Raw genomic sequence first — 27,250 nt, 5'->3', positions numbered from 1 at the left:
ACCAACCTTTCCTGCGCTCATTTCGTTCCACCGCGCCTACGAAGTAACCCGCACAGGCGTGCAGGCATTTTGTTTACTAACACCCCCTTGCCGCGGGTTAGGACGCGTCAGCTATCTTGGGCTCTCACTCGGATCCCCAGCGCAATGACCGGAAAACTGAGGTAATTATGTTATTTAACTGTCGCAGTGTGTGTATCCGTGCGCGTTTTTGTGCAGTTCTGTGCGGGTAATACGTGAGAAGTTTAAAATACGTCCGTATCACTTTGTACCTTATATCCCACCCTATCGGTGCATTTTCTCCAGATTAATTGCTAATTGCGGTAAAATTGTCTAGCGAACGTAATGGTTCTTTTTTATACGTATCCAATGGGTTAACTTGCCTTGCGTTTCTGAAGTTGTTGGAACTGGCACCTGGCGGGCTTCCTCTAGCTTGCCAAGTATTATTTCTTGCATTTTTATTCGTACCCAGCTTCTGGCTTAAAAATTCCGATAGCGACCCACCTGTAAAAATAGATATCGATGTTGCCATGGTATACACGTGGATTTTGACCAGGGTTTGACCAAAACTGGATAAATGTTTTCTGATGGAGGCAAAAAGCAAAAACTCCCGTGTGTCGGTACTTTTCGAACGTTCAAGGTCCTCAGTGGTCAAAATTAATTCGAGCTTTCCACTACGGCGCTTCTCATAGCCTAGGTGCCGAATCGGTGCCTTCAACACCCCCATAAACAGGTCAAGTTCCTGTTAATAATTTTGTTTCAAGATTTAAAAATCCGGTCTTGCTTCATTTGGGTGCAGTGTGAAATCACGTGGTTCGGCAGTGCCAGTTATTCTAGCGGCTCAGTGTTTGTGGGAAGGAATTTGTTTTCAAAGGTACAACTATTACGCGAATAATTTTTTTTTGTTAGCCTGAATTTAATTTGGCTCTTTTTATTACAAGTTCACCATCCCGCAGTCTCTTCGCCAATAAGTATTTCTGGCCTAATACGTTGCTCACAGTGGACTTCCTTCGATATTACAGGAAAGGAATGCTGTTCGGCATGGGACACCCCCTTCTCGACATATCTGCCACTGTTGATCAAGACTTTTTGCAAAAGTAAGCATTGCATTTTTATTCGCTTCCAAGGGCCGCGAGCATAGCCCTTATCGAGCTTTCGATGGCTTACGTCCGAAGTTCTGTTGACCTTGAAAGTGACCGCTATGAGCTCGACGCAATGCTCATTAAGCAATTTAGTAATATAGCTTAGAGCGACTGCTACTGCGTCTGCATCAATACATCCAAGTCACAGTGGTTGACACCGAAATGAGCGCCGACGAAGACGGTTTTTCAGCCTCAGTCTTCGCGTTGACGGGTGCCATAAATGATAGCAGCGGTAGAATTACGCGCCTTGTCGAGATTTATACACGTTGTCAATAAACCCCCTCGTGCGGTTGCCGCTGTTGGATGATAAGGGAAAAGCCACGCTGCGCTATCTGTCACTGCCATAAGCTCCCAGATAAGAATGTCTGCCGTGTGCTTTCCCGCTTTCTTCATTTCTTGTCGGGCTCAGAAATCAGTAACACCAAACATGCGATTTTGTGCTTTTCAAGAAGAGAGTATCTTGAAGGCGCGCTATTAGATTAAGAGATTTCAAGGGCTTAGTAAACGAAAAACTGCGTGCTCGATTTTTGTTCCTTCCAGTTCCTACAGTGTCAAGAGTTACGCCACAGCATGCGTCATAAAGGGTTCATGTTTTAAAGGGTGGTTTCAAAGGCCTTTTGCAGCTTCAAATCACTGGTTCACGACGAAAATGGTTAAACAATGTATTCTCTTGCAGGATTCAAATCCGCACAGCGCCATTTCGAGCAAGCCTAGACGCGGACATAAGCTTGCTGAGAGGGAAGTGTTAGCGCACTGTCGTGGTTTTGCGCGTTTCTTTGTCGTGAAACCAAGCAACTACGCCTGCGGATAATTTCGCTGCTTTTTCAGCAATCAACCTAAACTTTCGGGAGGTATATAAAATGAATATCTACTCGCGTGCAAAATTGTATACAAAAATATTTTAGTTTTTAAAACCAAATTCTAGAGTTTTTTTTTACATTTTTTTCGGCTTAAGGGACATTTCCAGAAATTTTTCTAGCTGTATTAAATGCCTAAGGCCTTATTCTGAACCAGAATATTAGTTGTAATAACGACTACTTTTGACAGTGAAGCTGATTAGCAAATCGAAATTTTTGGTGTCCGCTGTTAAAAACGTTTCGCAAGGAGGACGAAACATCTAAAGAGCTTACCACAAACTTCTGTGCAGCTACAACAGTACAAGTGCTTGGTTGTCATTTTTTCATGCACTCGTGATTTCAGCGTTTATTGATGGTGGTTTTACCGAGCTGTAGAACACCATGTACTACCGAACGGTTCGTAAAACTCTGAAAGCTCAAAACACGTACCCTGCAAAATTTATTACCACACTTCTGTATTGTGCGCATGTACTCTTGCACCTGCATTGTATTACCTTACGGCTTCGAAGGTTCCTTACTTCCGGAGCAATTTAACGTTTTTATTTCTGTAAACCATTACATCGACGTAAATGCGAGATTATTTTATTCCTTTCAACAATGAAAATGAAAGCAGTACTACGTGCATAGCACTAAAGTGACTTTACAACAAGCTCTAAATAAAATTCGTAAAGTACTTCCGAAAATTCGATTTTTTGGTGATTACTTTCCCCGAACCGTTATAAATATTTCTACTCTGAATTTATTGAAATTCTATGCTCCTCTCGGGAGCCTCGTAAAGTTACTAAAAATGAGAATATTTCATGCGACGTTATTTTGCTTTGAGTTATACGCATTCAGTGACGGAACTTTCTAGAAATTAAAACAATTTTCTGCAGTTAGTCCCGCTACCCATATAGCTAAGCCACTACAATATTGAAAGCTTGTTGAACGGCATCTTAGAATAACACGAAGATAAGGTACGTCCCTGCTGTACTCAAACTAAATCTCGTTGTATCGCTTTTTCCAGCCAAATTGCCGGCTGGCTGGACATTGTTTTTGAGAATAAAAGAACCATAATAACCAAAAGGTTAAAATCTCTTATTACGCAATGTTGAAGGGCGCACATAAGAGCTTTACAGCTGCGAGAAATCGACACTGTCGTAAAAGTAGCGCTATGAAATGGCAGCAGAAACGGTAAACCGGTTCGAAATTACTCATTTGGGTGCTGCCTTTGGCGGCGTTTACGAAGAAAAAAAAGGTGTTTGGGATGTCTTAATGACAGTGTGCAAACTTCGCTAATAACCGTAGTTGCTCCTAGCGCGCCTTAATTTTTTTTTTTTTTTTGACAGCACCATACCTGCATTTTGCCTGCATTGTCCATTTAAGGGCGAAATAAGCACGAAGCGATGTTTTTGCTTCAATGGTAAGTTAGCAGTGCCAGTGGGAAATACGATAAACTTCGAAGTAATGATACTTCAAAATAAAAGTTTTGAAAAGAGCGGTGTACACATAACTAAAACAAGTCAAATTCTCACTGCTCCTTCAGCTGTCATCCACGCCATGGAAGGAATGCCTACTGCAGAAAAGCGTTTACGAGTAGTTCTCTCCACGCGCTCTTTCGGCTTGAATTATTGAATTTCAGAAACAAAATACTGCTTTCCCCGCCAGTACGACCGTTGTGGAAGAAATGATGATGATGATGTACTCAACGATTGTGGCAAGGATATATGGTCACAGTATCCGTCATGCGAACTTCTGTTTCCTCGCAACACTGATCAATCAACCCATGCCCAAAATGCAGTGGACGATTTCCCCACTGCGGAAATATACGCTCTTTTTTGGTTACTGTTGCACTTCCCGCCGCGATCACTGAGCACCTTGAAAAAACTCTCACTGTCGTCCGCCCAGCGCGATAACTCCGCTTAGGGAAAGCTGGCTGCATTTTACAGCCGACAGTTATCATTCCAGGCGGCGAGCTACGAATACCACCCGCTCGAAGGAGTGAATCTGTTAGCAGTGGACTACTACACTCCGGATGCACTCCCTAGTCCCATCTTGCCCATATCGAGGATACCTTGGGGCCTCGGATTCGGCTTTCGCTTGTTGAGTGCGGCAGCCTTATGTCGTAATGTTTGCCCCGCAGTGCCGTTATCAGCTGGGAGTGGCGGTTTCTCCTCGAGGCGAGTGACACATTTCCTCGTGCGCTGTCCTAATCCACGTGCCCAGATCACAATTGGGGTGAACGCGGTAGCTTGTGTCTATCATTCCGAAGGTGGGAGCAGCTTGCCGACATCCCCGTTACTTCGTACGAGTGAGATTAACGACTGCAATAAAAATACCACTTCCTCGTGCACGCAAGAGGAACTAGTAGTTCCTCGAGTAAGTGTAAGATGGACGATCGCAATAAGACTACTAGTTCCTCGTGCGCGCGCGTCCCAAACACTCACTTGCGTCTGCTATGACGTACGCCGTCTTCTGCAGGTCTTCGTCTGCATGCGCGAAGCGTTCTCCCGCGCCGCCAACTATTGCTACGGCGGCGCTTTAGACCCTTGATTCATTTCATTCTGATAGATGAGTAGCTAATGCCAGAGCACAAGGTCGCGGGTTCGATTCCCGGTCGTGGCGGCCGCTTTTCTGATAGAGGCGAAAAGCTGAAACGCCCGTGTGTACGAGATTTCGGCGCACGTTTAGTATCCCCAGGTGGTCAAAATGAATCCAGAGCCCTCCACTACGGCGCGCCTCATCGCCTGCGTTGCGTCGGCGCATTAAACCCTACAATCAATAAACTAATGCCTGAGCAACAATTTAAATCTGGACGGGAGCGGAAAACCATTACAGTCCTGGCTGAGTCTCTTTACCCAAGAATTCAAAGAGAACCATGTTAATTTCTTTTTACTCAAGGCTGGAATTACTATTATCAGCACTTTTTTTTTCTACCAACCAGAAAACCCGAGAAACTCAAGTGAAAGCGACTGATTAAACGCCGTTACGAATTCAGCATATCCAGAGAAAGTTTCAATTTCCATGGACGAATCCGCGCCGCAGATCATCGCGGGTGCCCGAGCAAAGTGGACGACGCAGAGGGTTGGCGCTGCGTTGGTGGAGAGCGGTTTAGGTGGCCCCCCCCCACATTTTCTGTTGCCTGAAGGTCCGCTCCCACGGCACGTTATGGCAGCACAGTTACGACGCGCTCAGCGTGAAGCCCCTAGACAACCACTTTCTCGTAGGTGCCGGAAAGTTTCAATGTTTTAGCGGAAGTTGTGTTCGTTGTGTTTTTATGAAGTAAAAACTAATTCCACGCGAAGAAAAATACACAGTAGAATGAATTGCAATCCTTGTTCGTTTTTTCGTTAAGAATATGACTGTACAGAGTTGGGGTACCCAACGCCCTGAAGACAGTCAAACATTTTTTTAAATTATATAAAACTAAACTATGAAAAAATGATGCAAATGTGATTTAAGTTTGGGTCTGATGACGTGCTGCGTGACAACGTTAATTTGACGCGGAAAGAGATGTTTTCAAACAGAGTTGTCGAAATTACCATTTCTGATTTCCAATCGCTGAAGGTCAGCAAAGAGAGCGAGAGAGAGAGACAAACATTTATTTTAGTAATGAGCAGGAGGATGTTCTTAGGGCCTCCACCCAGTGAGAGGCATCCTTATTCCAAGATGCCTTGGAGCTGGCTGGCCGTCCGGGCCCGTTCCACCAGTCGGCGCTGGTCCGAGAGCTCGGAGCTGGTCAGCTGCTCCACCCACTGCTCATATGTAGGGTTGGGATTTGGGGTTAGAGTGGGGGTCCGTTGACACTCCCATACCACGTGGTATAGGGTGCCTGCAACAGGGCAAAAGTTACAGGTGGCAGGGTATTGGGTGGGGTACATAGCGTTCAGTAGGGTGTTATGGGGATACGAATTGGTTTGGAGGCGCCGGAAAGTGGTTTCCTCGTCGCGTGTTAGTTGTGCATGAGGTGGCGGGAAGCGACGGCGGTCGTTTTTGTAGTGGGATAAGATTTCGGTGTATGTATGGATTGGTGCTGGCTTTGAGGCGCTTCGGTCATTGTTTTCTCCCTCTGAGGTAACGGCCCGGTGTGTATGAGCACGGGCAGCGGCGTGTGCCGCCTCGTTCCCTTCGAGGGACTGGTGGCCGGGTGACCAGAGGATGTTAATTTCTGGTAGTCCGACTAGTCGAACCGTTTTTATTACCGGCGGCACACTAAAGACAGATGCCGTCAACGATTGTGTGGCTGAACTTACTGCGCAGGCGCGGCCGCTGCTGCGACCACGCATTCTAGCTGAGAGGGAAAGCCACGTGGACACAATAAAACGGCAATACAAGACGAGAGCACTTTTTACACATTCGTTCTAGCGTCTCACCAAAGCATAGTTGCCGCACTTTTCACACACAGGGGGCCGCTGCGACATATTCTAGATTCAGGCGCGCCCTCGCATTTAGCTTTCTCAGTCGTAGTTACTGGTTGGCAGCGATGACATATTTCTGTAGGCGCTTGATGAGCACGGCTGTTAGCGGACGCCTATAGGCACGTTGCACCGCACAGAGGCAGCTGTCAGCGCAGAACTTTTTCTACTAAAGTTGTCTGCAGCGCATGCTAAGGCATCGATAAAGGAGCGACGATTTCTCCAGCAGTTATCACCCACTGCCTGCAGCATGCCGCGCCAACAATCTGTGGTTGACACTGAGACACGGTGTAAAGAAAGACTGCTGTGACGAATGCATCGGTTCCTCCCTGCCATTTGTATTATCTGCAATCTGAGTGGTGGGCTATAATAGCAGCGACTGACGCATTTTCGCCTGCGCCACTTAAGCTCTTCGTTCTTGTCGGCCTTTTTATCATGACGTTACCTTAGATGCCTTCTTTGTCTGGGCGCCCGTGCGTGACTCCTGATAATCCCGGCTGTTGGTGTCTGGGACAGAGCGCCGACACTTACGTAATATGAAGGCTACGAACCGAGCAGGGGATATGCGTGGCATCTTTCACAACAGAAATGACCCCCCGAACCACCAGAATATAGAAAACGGCGCTGGTGCTTGCGAGGCAAGCATCAGCGCAACGTGCCTATTGCACCCACCAAAAGTTCAGAAATGACCATAACGCGGCCGCCGGTTTTCTGATGGAGGCAAAAGGCAAAAATGCTCGTGTGTTCGAGATTTCAGCAACGTTAAAGATCCCAAGGTGGTCAAAATAATCCGGAGCTCTCCATTACGGCGCGTTAAACCCCACAACCACTCAAAATGAGCATTAAGTGCTATCGCGGTAAAAAAAAAAAAAATCATAGGCCGGTAAGTATCACGGGCAGTTTTGTAGATGGCAACCTGCCCATCCCAGCTGGCAACCATTGTAGTACCGAAAAATTGCCGTGTTGAACGGCGCGCTTTGTCAGGTGGTTCTAATTTGTATCCACAACCTTGCCACCTTCATTGCGATTATTCCCATGCGACATGCGACGGTTCGCATAACATGTAGCAGTCGTACCAACCGATACTGATTGTAACGATCGATAGAGAGTTTTAGCTGACCGTTTTGACGGTGCGCTACAGGTATCGGCGGCCCTCTCAGCACAACGGCAGCGTCAGCAGCAGAAAGGCTTTTAGCTAAGCGATAACTGTATCTCCCTCGACGAGGAATCATTCACGTCACTGGTCGTGTCCCATGTCTGTGTAAAGCAAAAGGTCACCCCAAAGTAAAGATACGAATTGGTATTTTGGTCATAAAGTAAACTGCTGTGTTTTGTGCCTTATTTCTCCTTTTTGATATAGGCAATGACATGGTATACTGGTCCTAATAATTTAAAAGAAGCCATTTGATGTTGGAATAGCCAAGACAAGGCTATTTTTTCCAGCTACGCTTACGCTCGCGCTTCGCTCGACGTTTTTCGCTTCCGTTCTAAAGCTCGTTGAGGTGTGTGGCCCCTTTGCCTCTTCGGAAGTGCTTTCGCGGTGTCGTCGCTCGTGTTTCAACTGATGAAATGGAGTCCGCCGTAGCGCGCTCGCTTCGCGGGAGCAGCCATGTTGGAATTCTGTGTGGTAGCGTAAGCTTCCGCGACGGTCCGCTAAGAGGCCCCGAGAAGCAGAGCGGAACCCCTCTCCAGTATCGTCTCTAGCGCCCTAGCGCGCCACGCATGCGCAATAGTGCTCCGGCTTGCTATCGGAGCGGAGCGGACAGTCAGAAACGGTCAACTAACTCTCTAATACGTATAATACCGGCCATCAGGAAAAATTTACGGTTCAGTCTGGACCTTCCTCTTATCTATGCAAACTTTAACGTAAACAAGTATACCACACTGCCACCACATCTGCCTGCTAGACTAGCATTGTTTGTTTTCATACATTTCCGTTCATTTCAACATTTGGAAACTTTATCTCGAAGGTTTCTTCTTACGTGAAGCTAGTCAATGCACTTGCAAAGTTTCACACGGACGGCTTGAATTTGCATAAAGCTGCTCCATGCAACACGGCTATTACGTGAGTGGAAGTGTCATCATGTTTGTTCGAAAACCACGTTTTTCCAACAATGAATCACTAATCGAAGGCAACCTCTTCAGCGGCTGGGACGCTTTCACCATTGTGGAGCCACGCTTGCAGGAGCTCCCTAGGGAGTCTTACAACCCAAAGACTCCGCAAGTTGGGTATAACAGCCGCCCCCATCAATGCCTGCTGTGCGAAACGTAGTTATCTTCGGGGTATTTTATGAACCAGTGCCTCCGTACTGATGCAATAAAACTTGGTAAGAAGAAATTACCTTTACCGTGCGGCTGCCTGTCTTGCGCAGCTGTACGCACCACACGCCACTGCGTACGATGTATACGTATGGAATGCGTCGTAAGCCAATGGGAATTGACCGCGCGCTGAGTGTTTATTCTCGTTTTTTTTTTATTTCTGGTGCACTATTTAAAACATACTTAATGTCAAGGATGTGACGGAAGCCCGTCTGGTCGAGATGCATTTTGCTGAGGAAAGACAAGGACGCCGACCCCTACTTAGTTGAGTTTAAATGAAATTAACGTTTCGTGTCCCACACGGAAGCCTTGGTTACATTGTGACGAAGGTTTCCGTGTAGGAGTCGAAACGTTAATTTCCTTTATACTCAATTAACTAGTGGTCGGAATCCTTGTCTTTCCTCATCAGTATATGAAACAGTGCCCGCAAAGTGCGCCCTCGAGTTCTTTTACGGCCCTTGGTATGGAACAAAATACGTTGAATATTCTTTGGGTTTTATTGTTTGTGATGTTCGTGCAGCTAAACTCGTGGAACGCTATGGAATGCGTGAGCAAACGGTTTGCAGCTATGGACGCTTTTATCGGACGATTTCCGGATGAGTGCGCGTTCGGCGGACGCAGGCCCGGCGCCTGCTTTTGCCATCCAACTAACGGATCCACGCTACGCCATCGACCCAACAAAAAGTGTGCACTTCCCCTAAGGTGAATCGGCAAATTCTGAGCCCAACGGACCGAGAGAAAGACGAAATAACATGAATGGCAGGCCGAGAAATCATGTGTGCAGCCGAGAAAATGTCATCAAATCTGGAGGCATTGCAAAGAACAAAAAAAGCCAAACAAGCAATAGTAACTTCAACACGCGGAATCGCCGAACCTGGGCAGGTCGCTATCTATAAAGCCGGTCGTGGTAAGCATAGACATCGGTTTTAAAGCTTTGTGAAGGCATGCGCTACACGTGAGGCCACAAAATGGCACGTATACAGCACGTCCATGACGAGCGTAAGATATTTGTGAGAGTGATTGTACAGACGCCCGCTTGAGGGATGCGACAATGTTGCGCCAAGGTGTCTCTGCAGCAGTGTCACAATTCAAAAGGTAGTTGACTCTAATTAAGGGTGTTTAAAAAATGAATCCTACCGTGCGCATAACCTGGGTCAGGTTACCACGGGTTATTGAGACGCTAAAATATTTTTTTTCCGAGAACGCAGAGGGGGTGAGAATTTCTCGTTTTAATATTCTCAGTTGAGCCAAACAAACGCCTCCGCGTTAGTTGGATTTAAGTAATGTAGGAAAATCTCCGTAGTCAGAACTGACAATTGTCTACCAAAGCATAAACGGAACCGGAAAAAATAACATGAAAATGCAACTTGTTTGGCAAGCCCAGAGCCATGCCAGTGCACACAAATCAGCGCTTTTCCATTTCCGGTGGATTCCAGTTCTCTCGAACGCTCCGCCCGCTGTAACTGCATCTCATTATCGTAGTCCCAGTACACTTGCAGTTATGTTCGGGTGAGGTGGACCCTTAGAGCCTTTGGTATAGTCTAGACACCTCCGAGTCTGGAACTCTGGTAACAGAGCGTAGGCGGAATCGGCACCACAAACGATGACGTGTTTCTCCCAACGATCAGCCACTATATGAGGGTGTGAGTAGAATATGGCTGCAAGGGCTTACACAATCACATACAAAGCACATTTCCCCAGCGTAAAAAAAAATCGCAGCTCTGGGGTACTTAGCAGGCGGAGTTCGAAAACAGATTACAGCCAATTTTTTATATTCCAACATTTAAAAAAACACGTTATGCAGTTGTGGAATGGGCTTTGTGTTTATAACGTACTGCTCTTTATGCTTATATTTCTCGTCACGCAATGCATAGCTTACTATCTCCTACAATAACACTTTATGAACGGAACACATTTGTCAAGCTCCTTGATGCTCTGTTTAACGAGAGTTAGTAGGGCTAGACGCGCATAAGTGAGTTACAGCCAAAAACTGCTACTGGCTAAACCAAAGCCTTTTTTTTATTGACAAATAAGCAAGATCACGCTACGATTTTGACTGCAGGGCCCTGGCTTCCAATGAAGGCAATAGAACACACCTCAAGGCAATCCTTCCCGAAAAGAGACGCTGAATATTTCTGCCTCCTTATGTGCGTTTTGCTCGGTGAGATGTTACAGCATCCTAGCGAGGAAGCGTGCCTTTTCGTCCAATAGAAGTACGCAGCTCCATATAGTCAAAAAAAGCTATCCATCAATGCGGCGCATTGTATTTTTTTCTTTCTAAGAAAAAAAAAAAAAACGTTTGGTTCATAAACTTTTAATAAATGGGAGTGACGTTGCAAACACTTCATAATTACGTATTCATTCGATGTGGGTATCCTTCACGCTGCCACTAACAGAACTGGCATTTGCTTTGAGAAAATTCCTGAGTCCTCGTCCTCACACCTTTGGAACAGAATTTCAGACGTTAAGCAATATATGTAAAGTTTTTTTTATGTTATATATATGTTTTTTTATATGTAATAGTTTTTAATATATGTAAAGCCTTTTTCTTCGCAGTCGCAAGGTTTTGTAGAATTATGTATCTGTTTTAACTTAACGCAGCTTGTGTCAAAACCAACCAGATCTACTGCTCAATCTGCCAACACTTTAGATTTAATTCTAACTACACACCCAGATCTTCTATCCGGTATCACGCATCTCCCCGGCCTAAGCGACCACTCTGTGTTGCACTTTACAATGAACGTTTCTCCTCCACGCAACCCCTGCACTGTGAAACTAATCCGTGACTACAAAAACGCTGACTTCGACGCTATAAACGAAAAGTTATGCGCTTACTTGGAGCCTTTTCTAACAAACTTTGATCAGCGCACTGGGCAAGAAAACTGGGAATTGTTTTGCGCCTATGTGAATGAGCTAACTATCACCTATATTCCAATTAGACGTATTCGATCCCGTGCTCACACGCCCTGGTACAATAATAATCGCAAGAGACTAAGCAATAAAAAGAAACGCCTTTTCCGCGCCGCGAAAAAGCGCGACACGAACGATAGCGGGACTGCTTATCAGGCCGCCGAAGAAGATTATTTGAAAGCCGTTTCTGACAGTAAAAAACATTTTTTTGATAATACCCTGCCCAGCTTGTTAGCACAGGTTCCTAAGAAGTTTTGGAACATAGTAAATGCTAAGGAAGACAGTTCAATTTCTTTTAACGATGAATCGGGTCAACCCATACCTCTGGCAGAATGCCCGTCAGTGCTGAACAATGTCTTTTCAAATTTCTTTTCGCCCGCATGTTCCACAAATGAATGCCTCAGCTTTCCACAGGCTGATTTTATTCCAATGCTTCCTATCCTCATTGAACCGGCCCGAATAGTGATGCTTATTGAATCTATAAAGTTGCCATCGTCCTGCGTGCCAGATAACATTACCTCAGAATTCCTAAAACAAACTAAAATGTATTCATCTATCTTCTTAGCAAATATATTTCAGCAATCATTAGAATCAGGTTCGCTTCCGACGTATTGGAAAATCGGAAAGGTGGTCCCTCTGTTAAAATCAGGTGACAAACATTCTCAATTTAATTAACGCCCCATTTCGTTAACAAGCGCACCTTGCAAACTATTGGAGCACGTATTGTATACCCAACTTTTCAGTTTTCTCGAATCCAATTCGTTTTTTGTCTCATCTCAACATGGTTTCCGGCGTTCATATTCATGCGAAACACAGTTGCTGCTCTTTACTCACAATTTACATACCATACTAGAAAAAAGATCCAGAGTAGACTGCGTTTTTCTAGACTTCTCGAAAGCCTTTGATAAAGGTGATCATCGTTTATTATTGTTGAACCTTTCCACCCTGAAAATAAATCCAAAATTATTAACCTGGCTAAAATATTTCCTCACTGACCGCTTTCAATACGTTACCCTAAACAACTACGATTTTTCTTTGACTTCTGTAACCTCAGGCGTGCCACAAGGCTCCGTTTTAGGTCCACTACTGTTTTTAATAAATATTAATGACCTTCCGAAGTGCGTGTCATCTTGTATCCATCTCTACGCTGACGACTGCGTCCTTTATAGAGAAATAGAGAATGATACTGACCAGCTTTTGCTGCAGTCGGGTGTAGATGGTATCTCGCGGTCGTGCAAAACTTGGAAAATGCAACTAAACCCTGACAAATGCAAACTAATGCGGTTTTCTCGCCAAAATGAACCACCTTCAGTTTACAATCTCAGTGGTACCCAATTGGAAACTGTTTCATCTTATCGCTATTTGCGTGTAATTATACCTTCAACTCTTTCATGGAAAGCACACATCGAATACATAACCAGCAATGCCAACCGCACATTGGGCTACGGCGAAATTTCCGCAAAGCACCGGTTTCTTTAAAGCTGTTATTCTACAAAACTCTTGTAAGACCAAAATTAGAATATGCCGCCTCAATCTGGGATCCGAATCAAACTTCTTTTCAATACACCCTTGACCTTGTTCAGAATAACGCCGTCCATTTCATCCTTTCAAACTACAACCGAACTGCTTGCGCAATACAAATAAAGTTAACTCTGCAACCACCGCTGTTATTACGAAGAAAAGTTTTCCGTCTCTGCTTATTCAATAAAATTTATCACCGCCAGTGTTTAGCCAGTGAACTAATTGCAAGGCCATCTTATCGCTCTTCACGTGTCGACCACGCCTACAAAGTCGTGAACATTTTTTGCCACACACTTTTTTTTATTCTTTTTTGCCGCAAACCTCGACCGAATGGAACCACCTTCCCGGTGACATTGCATCAATAGCCGATTCATATCTTTTTCGCCGATCGTTGTTCGCCTTTTTCGGGTGTATGGATTTCACGTGACGTTCTTTCTGTTCGTGTTGTTGTTATATTGCTTGAATAACTGTTCTTGAGCGCATATTCTGCCCATTTTTTGTGTAGTACTGTATAAAGTTTGTGTAGTTTGCTTTGTAGCCGGCAAATGCTTTCCGTTTGTTCTTTAGAACGCGAATATTTCTACCCATTCATCCAGAAGAATCACTAGCGTATTTTATTATGAACTTTTGTTGTCTGTACTACCAGCATATGTAGTCTGTTACATTCTTGCCGCTTTGTTACTTGCAACTTGTATTTTTTTTCCAAAAACCTACTCCCCTCTTCAATGCTTGTGCGATTGAGGGTACTTGAAATAAATAAATAAATAAATAAGTTAAATAAAGTTCCCCGCTAAGAGCACCAAATGCGTGGCATAAACAACGCGGCCCGCCCAATCTCCAATCAAAATTCGCTGAGAATATTTTGATTTCGATTTTTGTAAATACCGTTGCTCATTTGTGCTTATGCATTTAAAAAACAAAAGCTATCATTTCTTGCCGTTGCAAAGGAAATTTTTGCATTCAGTTTGCCCGTTACATAAGAGCCAAGTACCAAATCCGTTTCAACCTGTCTGTTTAAATGAAACGCAGGGCGCTCAAGCTTACTTTTACTTTTAAAACGCATATACTAGTCCTTGAAGGGATAAACAAGCGGTTTTTGTCGAGTATATTTTAGATGCGAAGCATCTCATGCGTGGGGCTGTGCCCCTACCTCCCTCTCATCCCCCTCCCTCCCTAGCTGTTGTTGTCCGCACTCCACTGCGCATGCGCGTCTCTTCAGCCCCGTCAGCGTTTGGGCTGACGTCAGCGCAGTCCACTATAAAAAGAAATAGTTAGGCGGCACCCGGTTTCGATCCCACGACTCTCTGGCCGCAATGGCAGGTACGTGGCGCTCTTTCCACTGCGCTACAAACCGAGACGGGAGCATGTGCTACGAACGCGCCTTATGTCCTTCACTCATTCAAACTACGTCAAGAAGCTACTGATACAATGAAGGCACGCGAAGCTGAACGTCAACGGAAACGACGAACTGAAAACTAATGGGAACTTAAGTCGACCCCATGGCTGCTTCGCATACTACTCAGGGTTCCCCTACGGGAAGATGGTGTAATTTTTCTTTTCCTTGTTTCCTTAAAACACGTCACTCCGAAACGGTTTTACTGATAGAGCTCCAGAACCTCTCAAATTGCAATTGTTAGGTCTACCAGCCATACTTGTCCCGCCAAAGCGAATGCTGGCAACCGTTACAATAAGCCGTGTGGCAACATAATTTTAACTGCACGTGAGATTGAAAAGAGGAATTTAAAAACTTTTCCCGGCTAAAACAACAATGACGTACAACCTTTCATATACCTTCATGCGTTTTTTAATCACCCGTTGAAATCCACGGAATTGCTGCCGGCGGCGCGCCGCCGGCAGCAAATCGCGGAGGCCACGGGACACGTGTAGTAGTGTCCCGTTTACACGCCACATGGCGCCACGTGTAACGCTTCAGAAATTTTAGCGCTAAAATGAAATTATTTCCGCCGGTTTAACTTCCTTGGGGTTACCCCAGCATTACCCTAGTATTACTCCAGTATACAAAATTATGGGTTTTATGAGCTGAGCGACATGCACTGCACGAAAATCGGTTCTCTGTCCCTTTAAAAGTTGTCCGCGCTAGGAGTGCGGGATTTGTAAAATTATTCGCGCCGGGAGTTCTGATAGGGACAGCCCAAGAAAACAACAAGCTAAGGCAGCGCCGCTCTAAAATTTTTAAGACACTGTTCAAAAATGCATATACAGTTTAAACTTCCACAAAAACTCTGTTTAAAAGGTTTTCAATAAGTGAATAAACGTTTTAGCAATTTCAGTAGCGTCAAGGTTTGCAGGTCACGTGACCGGAATACGTAATGTAGTGTAACGTTTCTACACTACGAATTGCCACCTTTGAGATTTCGGAAAGTTTAGTGCCAAATTAAAATTACCTCCGCCAATTTGTCTATAAATTGCTTGGGTTTGCCCACTACATAAAACGCATATGAGCTGGAGAACATATACTCGACACCAATTGGCTGTATGTCCCTTTAACAAATATTATTTCTTCTCTGACTTCCAGATATAGTCTGAACCCTAATGACGCCGTCTTGGCTGATGAGCGGCACACCTCGCTGTGAGTATACGTTTACTGCAATACTTTGTAGCCGTGAGTCGCGTTATGCACGCTTTGAGTGTACGTCTATTGATGACCCATCCTTGCTTAAAATATCAAATGCGCTGCAGGTACACAGAACTTCTCGAGAAGTACCATTGCGGGTACACGGCTGGAGGATCAACGCAAAATACCCTTCGAGTGTTTCAGGTGAGCGTTGTTGGCAGCATTTTTAAAGTGACGCCAACACTTCTAGCATGCTAATTTCGCTGTCGTGGACGGAACACTGAGTAAGAGCCAACCGCTAACTACACCTGATGGTTTTTCTTTTCATGATTGCTCCCATTTGTGTTAAAATTAGCAGATTGGATGACTGGTTTTAGAGTTCACAGCTACATTGTATCAGTTTGCCTTAAATTAATTTAAGCCCTAATTAAATGGGTGTATTCTCTTACTTAACTAAAGCAAACAGCCGAATTATCTAATTCAGGTGGATTTCCTGCAAGCAAAGCATTTGACATATTCAGTGTCGCCATCAAAAAATGCGCTCGCAGCGTCATTCAGTCTTCTGTGAAAAATTACGGGGGATGCCTAGAATTTTCAGAGGATGTGAAGTCGAACGCAGTTGGACCTTCTGGCGAACACTGGAACCCCGCCCACCAACACTTCACCAGCCCCTTGGACAGTGGCCTCTCAAGCTCCTTCTGAGCGTTCGCCTTCGCAGGAGCCTCCTGTTTACGCTCGTCGGTACTTTAGACTGTCCAGGTTGCTCGTGTTGCACTTGCGGAAGTAGCCTACCTTCCTCCGGTAGGGCTGTTTCCTTTTACAGGTGTATGCTCTGTCGCCCTTTAATAGAGCCCCCTCCGGCACTGCGTTTTCGTTTCCCGGCAGAAGCTCCCTCCTGTTCGTACTCCTATTTTTGTGAAGGAAAATTTGACATCCACCTCAATGCAGCCATACGGCCTCCTGGTTAGCTCAGTTGGTAGAGCGACGGCTCCGGTTTAGCGGTGCTCCCGGGTTTGAATCGTGGACCAGGGCAAATTTTTCTTCAACTGCGAAGTTTCTGATAAAGCCGTATAGCTTTCCTTTGTAGATGTATAGCTGCACTGAGGCGGATGTTAATTTCCCTTCAGAGAAACTTACTCCACCTTGGAGGTTTACTCTAAATTGGTCGATTATCACTTGTCCTTCTCTTCGAGTTGTCGATCAATCGCTCTCGCGCTGCAAACGACTAGCCCCCTGGTTGGCTTAGTTGGTAAAGCGACTGCTCCGGTTACGCGGTGGTCCCCGGTTTGAATCCTGGACCACGACGAATTTTTCTTCCACTGGGAAGTTTCTGAGAAAGCGGTATAGCTTTCTTTTGTAGCCTTATGGCTGCATTGAGGTGGATGTCAAATTTTTCTTCACAGAAACTCACTCCACCTTGGGGGATTACCCTGAATCTGGTCGATTACTCCTATTTTTGAAGCTCACAATTTTGTGTACCTCACGACGCACGTGCTTCATACAGACCTGAGGCTTTCGCCGGAAAAAGGGCTGTCCTACACCAGTCCGCTGGCATGTAACACTTTTAGGATATGACTTTATGGTTTGACAGAAACATGTGTCGTGTATCTTCCAGAGCACAGGTGCTTAGGACAAACAACATTCTTTGAGATCCTACAGTGCCAAGTTGCATCTTTGGCTTGGAGCTCAAATAGGTGGACTACAACGAGGACCCTTTTGAACTGTAAACGATGTAAAGTGAGAATGACTCAGCGAGTAGCGGAACTATACAAGGAACAAGAAGAGAACAGAGTGGGACATGGAAGAAACGCGTGTTGAGGACATATTATTAGAAATTAAGGAGAACGGGGTGTCGGAAGGGCATGTAATGCGAAGACAAGATAACCGTTGGTCATTACGAGTAACAGAGTGGATCCCTAGAGAAATAAAGCGTGGTGGGGGCGGTAGAAAGTTAAATGGGTAGATGAGATCACGAAGTTTGCGGGGATACATTTGTCGCAGTTAGCACAGGACCGGGATAAATGGAGATCCATGGGAGAGGCCTTCGCCCTGCAGCGGGCGCAGATAGGCTGAGGATGATGATGAAACGATGTGAAACTCGGAGCACGCCGTTAGTCCTAACGTCCGATGTGTAAGCCTAACCTTCGTAGCCCTTACTTTTAGCCTTGCAACTGGCCAAACAACGTCCTTACTAGTGTATTGTACGCCTACTTGCGGAAGATGGTTTACGGCGTTATATCTCGAAGCATATGATATAATGTCCGGCCTTTCTTTGCCATCGTTACCCTCTCCCTCCACTGCGCACCAATTATTTATCGAGGTGGTTACTATCTAGAAACGCAAAGGCTTCGGACACGGTAACGCCGATTTCACAGATTAGACTTTAGCACTTGCGCATGAAAGGTAAGCTTGATTGCCCCAGAACATTTTTAAAGAAAACTGAGGTTAAAAGCCATCAAATTACACGTTTTATGTTTTCAAGGCCGCTTAGTTTCTCTAAGCACACACATTGTATCCTATCAATGAACAGATTTGTTAAAAAATATTACCCATCACACAGCTTTCCAACGTTGGTTTTACTGCAACTATTTATGGCTACATTATAAAATCCGACAACCCCTTGTCTGCATATTGCGATATTTTGCCGTGCGTGTTGTTATATGTATGTACACAGGGCTCATCTGTGATGTTAATCTGAACTCTTTCAGTTCTTAGACGTGCTATTTGTTGTATTGTAGGTTGCGCTGTAATCATTGTTTGTAATATCTTACTATTCATAGCACGGTCGCGGGTTCGATTCCTGGCCGCGGCGGCCGCTTTTCTGATGGAGGCGAAAAGCAAAAACGCCCGTGTGTACGAGATTTAGGCGCACGTTAGAGATCCCCAGGTGGTCAAAATTAATCCAGAGCCCACCACTAAGGTGCGACTCACCGCGTGCGTTGCGTCGGCGCATTAAACCATACAATCAATCAAATCAATTAATCAACATCCTAATTTATTAAGTGTGCAGTCCTTAATTTTTAAATAGATGTATCCGTATGAAGGAAAATGAATGCCTCCACTGTTTGTATGAGAGGTTACGGCTTGATGTAAAAACATATATGTGGCATTGTTTGAAACAAGTTCATATAAACATGTGCCAGTGACAGTATGCCTGCCAAGGAAGAAATTATTGTGATGCTCGTTGCAGTACTTCGGGCAGATTTGCCACTGCAACCATGATAAAAGTGCCAGTTCTATGCACTTTAACGAACTTCAACACAACAAACTATCTTATCTACAATAGAATACAATAAAAAGCTCAATATTGTGAGATATATGCATCATAATGCTGCGCTTTTATTCAGTTTATACAGTTACAAAGAGGTCAAAACAAGACAGTGATTATTGACATCTGTTTAAAAGTAACGCTGACTTCAAGCGTAAGCGCTAGCCCTACTTCCAAAACGTACAACTATACATCAAACGAAGCACCATTAAAGCGGCCTCGAAGAGCACCTCGAAGAGCAACGACAAATCATCTAATTAGGTTGGACTTTCTGAAGCAGAGTTACAGCAATAAAATATTACGAGTCGGCTCAAACGACAGGAATATAAATGATCCATTTCGCTTAAACGCCGCACCGTTCAGCAGTCACGTAAAAGTATTCAGTAAAGGGATACTTTTAACAGAGCAACCCACTAAACTTGAGTATGAACAGGGGAAAAAATTCTGCATGCCGTAGAATAATTTTCTTTTCATGTAACAAGACATCGTTTACTGACTGAGATATGTACGGCTGATCGCTTAGATATCTCTTAAACGTGGTATAACTCTTTAACTACAAACTTTCCACGCACCTAGCTGTCATCGTTCCAAATTGTTTGCGAAAAAATCTGCAGTGCATGTCGGTACGTAAACCAGATTCATTTTGCTGTGTTCTCATATCCGCTTGAATATTTTGTTTTGTAAAGTGGGTGCTGAAGACGCCGCAAGTTGCTACCTTTGTGGGCTGCATCGGAAACGACCAATTCGGAGCCATAATTGAGGAGAAAGCACGGGAAGCTGGTGTCAATGTGAGCTACCAGTATTCTGAAAAAGAGTCCACGGGCTCCTGCGCCGTTCTGCTGACAAACCGTGGTAACTGTCGGTGGGTTTTTCGTCCCTTTTTTAAACTGCAGTTTTTCACTAGTTTTCTGTACTTTTCTTGTGTTACTTTCTTGGCTTCTACTAAATAACTCGCTGAAGATTAGGTAGCTGTTTGGGTCTCTCGGCATACCGAGGGTCATCGCTGGTGGGTGCGAAGTTATTAGCGAGCGTGTTATCAGAGGATGAACCATTCAGTGTTGTCGCACCCGGCTGGACTGCGGTAGATCGCGATCTGAAACTGGGGGGAGCCGGTGTTGCTCGTCGCTGTAGGAGGGGTGATATCTTTTAAGAGTTCGGCGGCATTGTTAGTTAATCGGCTGTAGAAGCACGGGAACGTGACGGGTAAAAAGAAATACTTGTGATTAAAATATAGTTACGGAACGGGAAACAAATTGGAAAATTCCTAATACAGCAATACATCAAACCTAATACAACATCGATGAACCGGACTATCCTAATTCTGAGTAGTATAAAACGTTGCTTATTTTAACAGGGACGCGGTTTAGCCACTTGTTAGAATTTGATGTTCGCAGTTAAAATACGAAGTGCCAAACGCTCGTAAGCGCGTTCCTCGCAGCGACCACCCGGCACTTAAATAAAACAGAAAATTCCGAGCGCTCGTGTGTGCGCGCCTCCCGATGAGCGCCCAGCGTCCCCGGTGCACGTTTGTAAAACAAAGTATATCCACCTAGTGGGATTGGCGAAGATAAAGCATTCACTAATCGGGAAAACACTTGTTCGGAACGAGAAGGACACGTCATAGCATACGCCCCTTCAAGGTTATGTCTAATGATTTTCACTTCCAAAAAAAAATGAAAGAAGCTCACACTTATAGCAACAATTGAGTATAGGTCCTTGCGGCAGCGAAGAAGCAAATCTGCTGCAATCGTGCACTTAAACCGTCCTGATGGTCGTGAAGGTTGCGGACAGCTTCGTTACATTAAAGTGTTACGCGTTCGTGCGAGCTTCGTTCATTTTTCATTTTAGAATAAACCAATATCAGAATTTTAGTTAACATAACCTGTTGTCTAAAACACCTAAAGTAGCCAACAGAACTTGCATGTGTTGCCGAACGAACAGAAGGGTATTTCTATTTTTGCTTATTCGTTGACCAATGTAGGGTGGAAAGAGAAAAGTAAACTAAGTATCTATAAAACATTTTCCCCTAATAGGACGAACTGTAAAAACTTAAGTAACTAATAACTGCCGCTAAACAAAAAAACATTATTTTATTAAATAAGTTTTACAGGTGTCATTGTACAAACCGCTCACCATCACAAAAATTAAAAAAAAACTACATATACTACTATTGCATATAAATGTCCAGTTTCTAGGCACAACTTTAAAGGGCAGATAAAACTAGCATAAATTCTAATTCAATTATATTCTAAATCTATATACTACTCTGACAGCACATAAGCAAATTGCAGTGCCACACACTAACACATTTTATTCTCACAATTGTTAAAAGCAACGTCATTCGGCATGTAATCCCTCTACAAAACAAAACATTTTTGTGTTTTTTGACACGACAGGGGTCATACCTTTTTATGGTAATGCAAGTATCTACCCTAATTTACTTAGAGTGAGGAGCAATATTTTTGCATCATGTAAACGTTTTTTTGCAAAATATTTGGCGGATGGCCGAAACATTGTTTGGTGTTACACCAATTTATCTTCCTGATAACTTCGTGATCCTTTAAATTCCAGCACGTTTAATAGATGGCAAGACGGTACTAGGCGAGTACTGAAGCTTCTTGCTTTGTACTGATTCAGAACGGCCTGATGTTTCAAGCCTAACAAAAGAAAACAATCAATTTCAGGTCATTGTGTACTAGGCTCGCGGCGGCAACGTGCTATTCTACCGGTCACCTTATGGAACCTACGAATAAGAAACTGATGGAAGAGGCCAGTCACTATTACATATCTGTAAGTATCAGGTTCTCGTTGAAGCCACTGTAAGTGGGGATTTGTTCACATTTTTTCACAAAAGGTAACAGAGTGGTTACATGAGATGCGTTTTGTCTTTCAGGGCTTTCCTTTGAGTGGTAGCCTGGACACTATATTGAAAGTGGCAAGGCATGCCAGTGACAATAACAAAATCTTCTGCATGAACCTTGGCGCACCATTCTTGTGCCGCGTGTTTAAAGCGAATATGATGGCAGCGTTCCCATACATCGATATTATTTTCGGGAATGAAACGGTAAGTATTGCGCCACATGCGCTAAAACATATTGTCTGTAAAATCACTCTTGTTAACCACCCCTGAAGCGCCTAGTGAACTTCCGCAGAAAACTGAAGGAAACAATTGCAAGCATAGGTTGCACAACCTCACTGCGCCCGAAAGTTTGTTTGTTGTCCAATTGATTGTTGTTTTTTATTGTTTTTCACCATTTTCCCGTGTTATTTCATTTTTCCTGTATTTCCTGGCGGATAGATTTCACCCCACCACCAAACCAATAAAATCCTGCATACGCAGCTGGCAGTTCTAACCACCTGCCTACCTAAACACCCGGTTTTTTTTCGCTCCTAAAGCTGCCTTAATAGTACGTTTGTTAGTGCATCGGCGTGCAGAGGTTATTTAATTTGGCTCAAAAACCTGTGACGAAAATCTTGTGTTGCTAAAGCATTTTGTGGTACTTTATGAAATTTTCAAACACGAGTATCAATTTGATATTTTGCGAGGCTTGTTAAGTTTTATTTTTTTGTGAACGGAAAATTTTGCCATTCCGTATTTGCTTCGGAATACAATTATTTCTATAACAACGTATCCCATACAACTTGTGATATGTACAATGTTGGTAATACGGTTAGAATTTCAGGTAAATTTCAATATTGGTAATATTGAAAGAACACAAATTAAACTTCACAAATCCTGTGTTCGAAGACAAATACGTTCCCGGAAAATCAAATGAGAACCTCGTACTTAGTTGTGTGTTCGATGAACAGAGTCATATTATGAGCATGTTCCAAATGGCACAAGATTACAGCCCACTCTTATACAGTGTAACCCCGCTTGTACGTCCCCCGGACTTACGACGTTCCGCTTCTTACGACGGATCACCGCAGTCCCGGCACACTCCCCATAGAAACAATGCCTTTAAAACCCCGGCGCTCGGCGACACGCCGTCCGCTTCATACGACGGAGCCTGGCACGGATAAACGAGCGTTTTTCCAATATTTTACACCGCTTCGCCGCCTCGTCCCGACCATTATTCTTTAGCCCTTTTTAACGCTACGTAATGTGCAGAAGTCCGCTTGCAGGCGAGACGAATTGCTTAACAGACGCAAGCCAGCAGGCAGGTACTCGTGAGCGGGAGTTAACCTTCGACGGTCCCACGCGGCAGCAGTATGCCAACGCGACAGCCGCGAGAAGTCATAGTTCAGAATTCAGGTGTCTGGCGGACCGCGAATTTAAAGCTCCCATCGATCCGCCGACGAATGCGAAAACACTACGACGCAAACCCAGGGCGATGACTGAACACCCGTTTTCCTCGCACGCTTGATCCAAGTTTCTTCCTTTCACGACGCTCTCTCCCCCTCTCTATGCTCTCTGCTTATCAGTGTCTTTCAAAGCAGCATTGTCGCTCCGCCTTTCTTTGCTTGGTGCCTGCGTTTGCCGCAAGGCTGGAGACACGTATACGTTGGTACTGCCTTTTTGGGTCACTCCCTGGCCGCTGCAGCAAGTCACTGTAGCAAGGCCACGCTATAATTTTCTCCGCAACACAGTTTTCTCACGAAGTTGGAATCATCTATTTCGCGTGGCTGGGTCTAGTGGAAACGAAAACACCTATGTGTTGAGCACTTTGACCCAATAGTGACGGCACGGGACAGTTAAAAGGGTGTCTTCACCTTGTATGGGAATTCCGTTGTTTTTTTTTTTCATTTCTGCCTTGTGCTATCGGTCGTTTCGTTTAATCTTGGCAGTTTCAAACTCGCTTTCTCCCCTCGAAGTTTGCTCGACCACGCCGACCTTTACTCGGGCGTGCAAGGCGCGGGGTGGCGGGCTATAAATAGCGCCAGATGGCAGAGGTGTCGCATAGCACGCAGCGCTTGGCTTCTGGGCTGGCTCGGACGCCGTGGAGGGGAGGGAGGCACAACGTAGGCGTTTCCTTTTTTTAAAAAACTTGGGGCTTCAGAAAAAAATCGCAAATCACGCGAGAACGCGCTAAATATAGTGGTCTAAATAAGTTTAGTCCCCCTGTCGCGTGAGTCCAGCTACCAGGCCGGAATTTACCCGCACCCTTGTCGTACAACACCCTGGTCATACGACGCTTCCTCTCGGTACCTTGAAAGTCGTATTATCGGGGTTCCACTGTATTCCATACCCTGTACAGGCTCTTCAAAGCAAAATATAATAATTTCTGGTTGTAGTAGTTCTCTTGTTCACAGACGACTGTTTCAAGTGATGTGAGCATTTTCCGGAAATATTCTATGAGTATCGCACCTTCATTGCTCTTTGCACTAACGAGAGTCTAAATCACTGCCTGCAACCAGAAAAATGCTGCATCCTGACATGCAGTGAAAGCAATAGGCCTGGCATAGTGACGATAAGCGGTGCTATTGATTGGTCCCACCTGGTAGACATGTATAGTCATGGACAAATGTACAGTTATGGAAAAATGAAATGAAAACACAAATTGTGAACCTGAACACGCAAATCAGAGAATATGAACAGTGGAGATAAAAAAAACGGTCAAATAGGAGGATAGTTGCAAAGTTACATTTTCAAACTTTGTTTCCGTAATATAGCCAGGCGACAATTTGGCTTGCACAGAAAAAACTCGCATTTTTCGTGTGTTCTGTTCCTATTTTGGGGTATGCGTTTCATTTTTCCATAACCGTACCTGAGTTCTGCTATTTAGGAGTAGTTCATTAATGAAAGGAAATATCACCTCTCTATTGCGATAAACCGTAACCGGGAGCGCCTGTAGGATATCAACGCGCAAAAATCTTCCTTGACGTAGCTTTTGTGCTAACTAAGGGTGCCGTTTTTCCCTGACCGCATCTATGCAGCCGCATCTTTAATACCGCGTAAAGACGAGAAGGTGAACCAATGGTACTTAGAGCTGAACATTTCTTGGACCCCGACGACTGCATCTCAGGTTCCACGATTGTAACTGCACCTTTTTTAGTTTATTATTCTGTTTGCTGTTGCACGGTATTTCAAAAGGATAACTGAATGATATTGTGGCTCTATGAAAATGCGGTGTTCGCGAAACCCACCTTTTCGTCTTTCAGGAAGCAAGAGAGTTTGCCGACGTGCATGAGCTGGGGGTAAGTAAACATTGTAGTAAGCACTCCTTAGATATTTTTGCTGTGTACTATTTTAATAAATTATCTATATTTTCCACTACCAGACAAACGACATAGCGGAGATAGCCAAGCTCATGAGCAAGTTTCCGAAGGACAACAAAAAATTTGAAAGAATGGTTGTCATTACACAAGGAGCAGATGAAGTTGTGGTCGTTCAAGGTATGAGAAAGCGTTTTCGTCTCCTACTCCGGAAAAAAATCTGGGCAGCTTCGCACTAGTGCCGCGAATACTGCGAAAACAGTAAAGCTGCAGCGGCCCAACCTAGCTTATTCTTGCTTTGGTTAAATTTATGCGTAGTTATGCTTCGAGGTTCGGCCTTCGAGGTTCAGTCATGCCTCCACTTTCTTCCCGGTGACGGGCAATGGTAATCGAATCACGTCCGGGTCACCAATTGCAGAACGCCGATCAGGCGAGAGAGACGGCACCAGACATCTTGCCGGAACCTGATTTTTATTCTCTGTGCGTGGCTCGGCTGCTCACGCAAGTACCCGCGGTAGATGATGATGATGAATCGTAGGCGATGTTGATGATGGGCGCTGCTGTGGTGATGATGATGATGCCGCTACAAACCCATCAGATTGGCTTTCCTGCAGTGCGTTTTGGGCATAACAATTTGAATTCTGGACTTTGAATTTGCACTTTGAAGACATTGGCTTTCGGCCAGGAAAAGCTTTGTATTTCACCCATCTTTCACTTCAACTACGATCATTACCACCGTCAGACAAAGTTGACGTTCTTGCAGTGTGTTTTAAGATATGGGCGCCACCAGTAAGGCAAAGAAAGCTTCGCTTTAAAGCTAAATTTGAGTTTTTCGGTACTTTGCAAAATCCGAATTCGGCATCCAAATACCAGCGCGAAATTTGGAGTGCTATGAGATAGGGGCAGTGCTAGGAGGCACCCGACGAACAGTCTCGCTTTCTTTACCTTTTTGCAGCGCTCAAGCCAGTGAAACAGGTATAACTCTCGATGTACAGCTCACGAATAATCATCCTGAAAAAGCACTCGTGTTAGATTAAAGCTTCAATATAGTAGCTATAGCTTCTTTAATGCAGCGATAGGAGTTTTATAAAGGTTCATGCCCTCCGAAGAAATATACAATGAATGAAATTCTAATGAACATGTCTCTGTGGAACTATGGTTTCATTTGAAGGCATGTAATTTTTTAGAACAGTGCATGGACGCCCTGTTCTAATTCGTGAATTATTTATGTTGTACTGATTTTCAGGAGAGAGCACGCAAACCTTCGCAGTGCCAAAGTTAAGCCAAGATCTAATAGTGGACACCAACGGAGCAGGAGATGCCTTTGTTGGGGGTGAGTAAAATTGGAGAATGTTGATTAAAATTCAACACTCTCGTTTCCATTTTTTGCTTCTCTTTTCATCGAAATGAATGGGTGTGTGTTCAAGCTCCAAGACGACACTAAGCAGCTGGGCATAGTATTTTTTTCCTGCTAATGACATATGTAAACTACAACACCGGCCATAAAAACCAGTTCAAAGGACAGGCGTCTCACTGTTGAGAACGCACGAACTGTGGGAAATTCCTTTTAAAACTAATTTATTATTCTGTACGGCTCTAGGATAGAAGGTGCACATTGATTGAACATGCATATATTTACTTATAACTGTCCTCACATTTGAGCCCTGTCGTCGTGTTTTTATTAGTGCTCTCGTAGAAAATGATTGATTGATTGTGGGGTGTAACGCGCCGACGCAACGCAGGCGATGAGGCGCGCCGTAGTGGAGGGCTCCGGATTAATTTTGACCTCGTTGGAAATGCAGGTGCGGAGGTGTATATTAAACCGGAAGCGCTGCCTTATTGTTTTTCCAGTATTGTTGCATGCACACGTTTTTCTGGAAAGGAAACCAACGTCAGGATAGCCGATATTTTTATACTTTTCTGCATTTCCACTTCAGGTTTCCTGGCCATGTTAGTGCAAGAACGGCCCGTCGATGCATGCGTGCGTTGCGGAATTCAAGCTGCTGCTGAAATCATCAAGAACTCGGGCTGCACGCTGCCGGATCGAGAAAGTGTCACTTTCGCTTAGAAATTTCTGTGAAATTTAAATAAATTGCTTTTCCAATTTTCAA

General features: G+C 44.5%; 1 protein-coding gene across 1 annotated transcript; it reads left to right on the top strand.

The window, feature by feature from the left end:
* On the top strand, positions 1–27,250 carry LOC144158989 (adenosine kinase-like). The gene is made up of 11 exons (XM_077690211.1): positions 1–161; positions 1,020–1,094; positions 15,677–15,730; positions 15,841–15,919; positions 19,670–19,845; positions 21,668–21,773; positions 21,877–22,047; positions 25,086–25,121; positions 25,205–25,319; positions 26,386–26,472; positions 27,077–27,250. Exons 1-11 carry the CDS (start codon positions 145–147, stop codon positions 27,205–27,207), a joined length of 1,047 nt encoding a protein of 348 aa, XP_077546337.1. The 5' UTR covers positions 1–144; the 3' UTR covers positions 27,208–27,250.

The sequence above is a fragment of the Haemaphysalis longicornis genome, unplaced genomic scaffold, assembly GCF_048455015.1.
Source record: "Haemaphysalis longicornis isolate Haplotype H1 unplaced genomic scaffold, Haemaphysalis longicornis Haplotype H1 scaffold_10, whole genome shotgun sequence".
In the NCBI taxonomy this organism is placed as follows: Eukaryota; Metazoa; Arthropoda; class Arachnida; order Ixodida; family Ixodidae; genus Haemaphysalis; species Haemaphysalis longicornis.
This window is presented reverse-complemented; position numbering and strand designations above follow the sequence as displayed.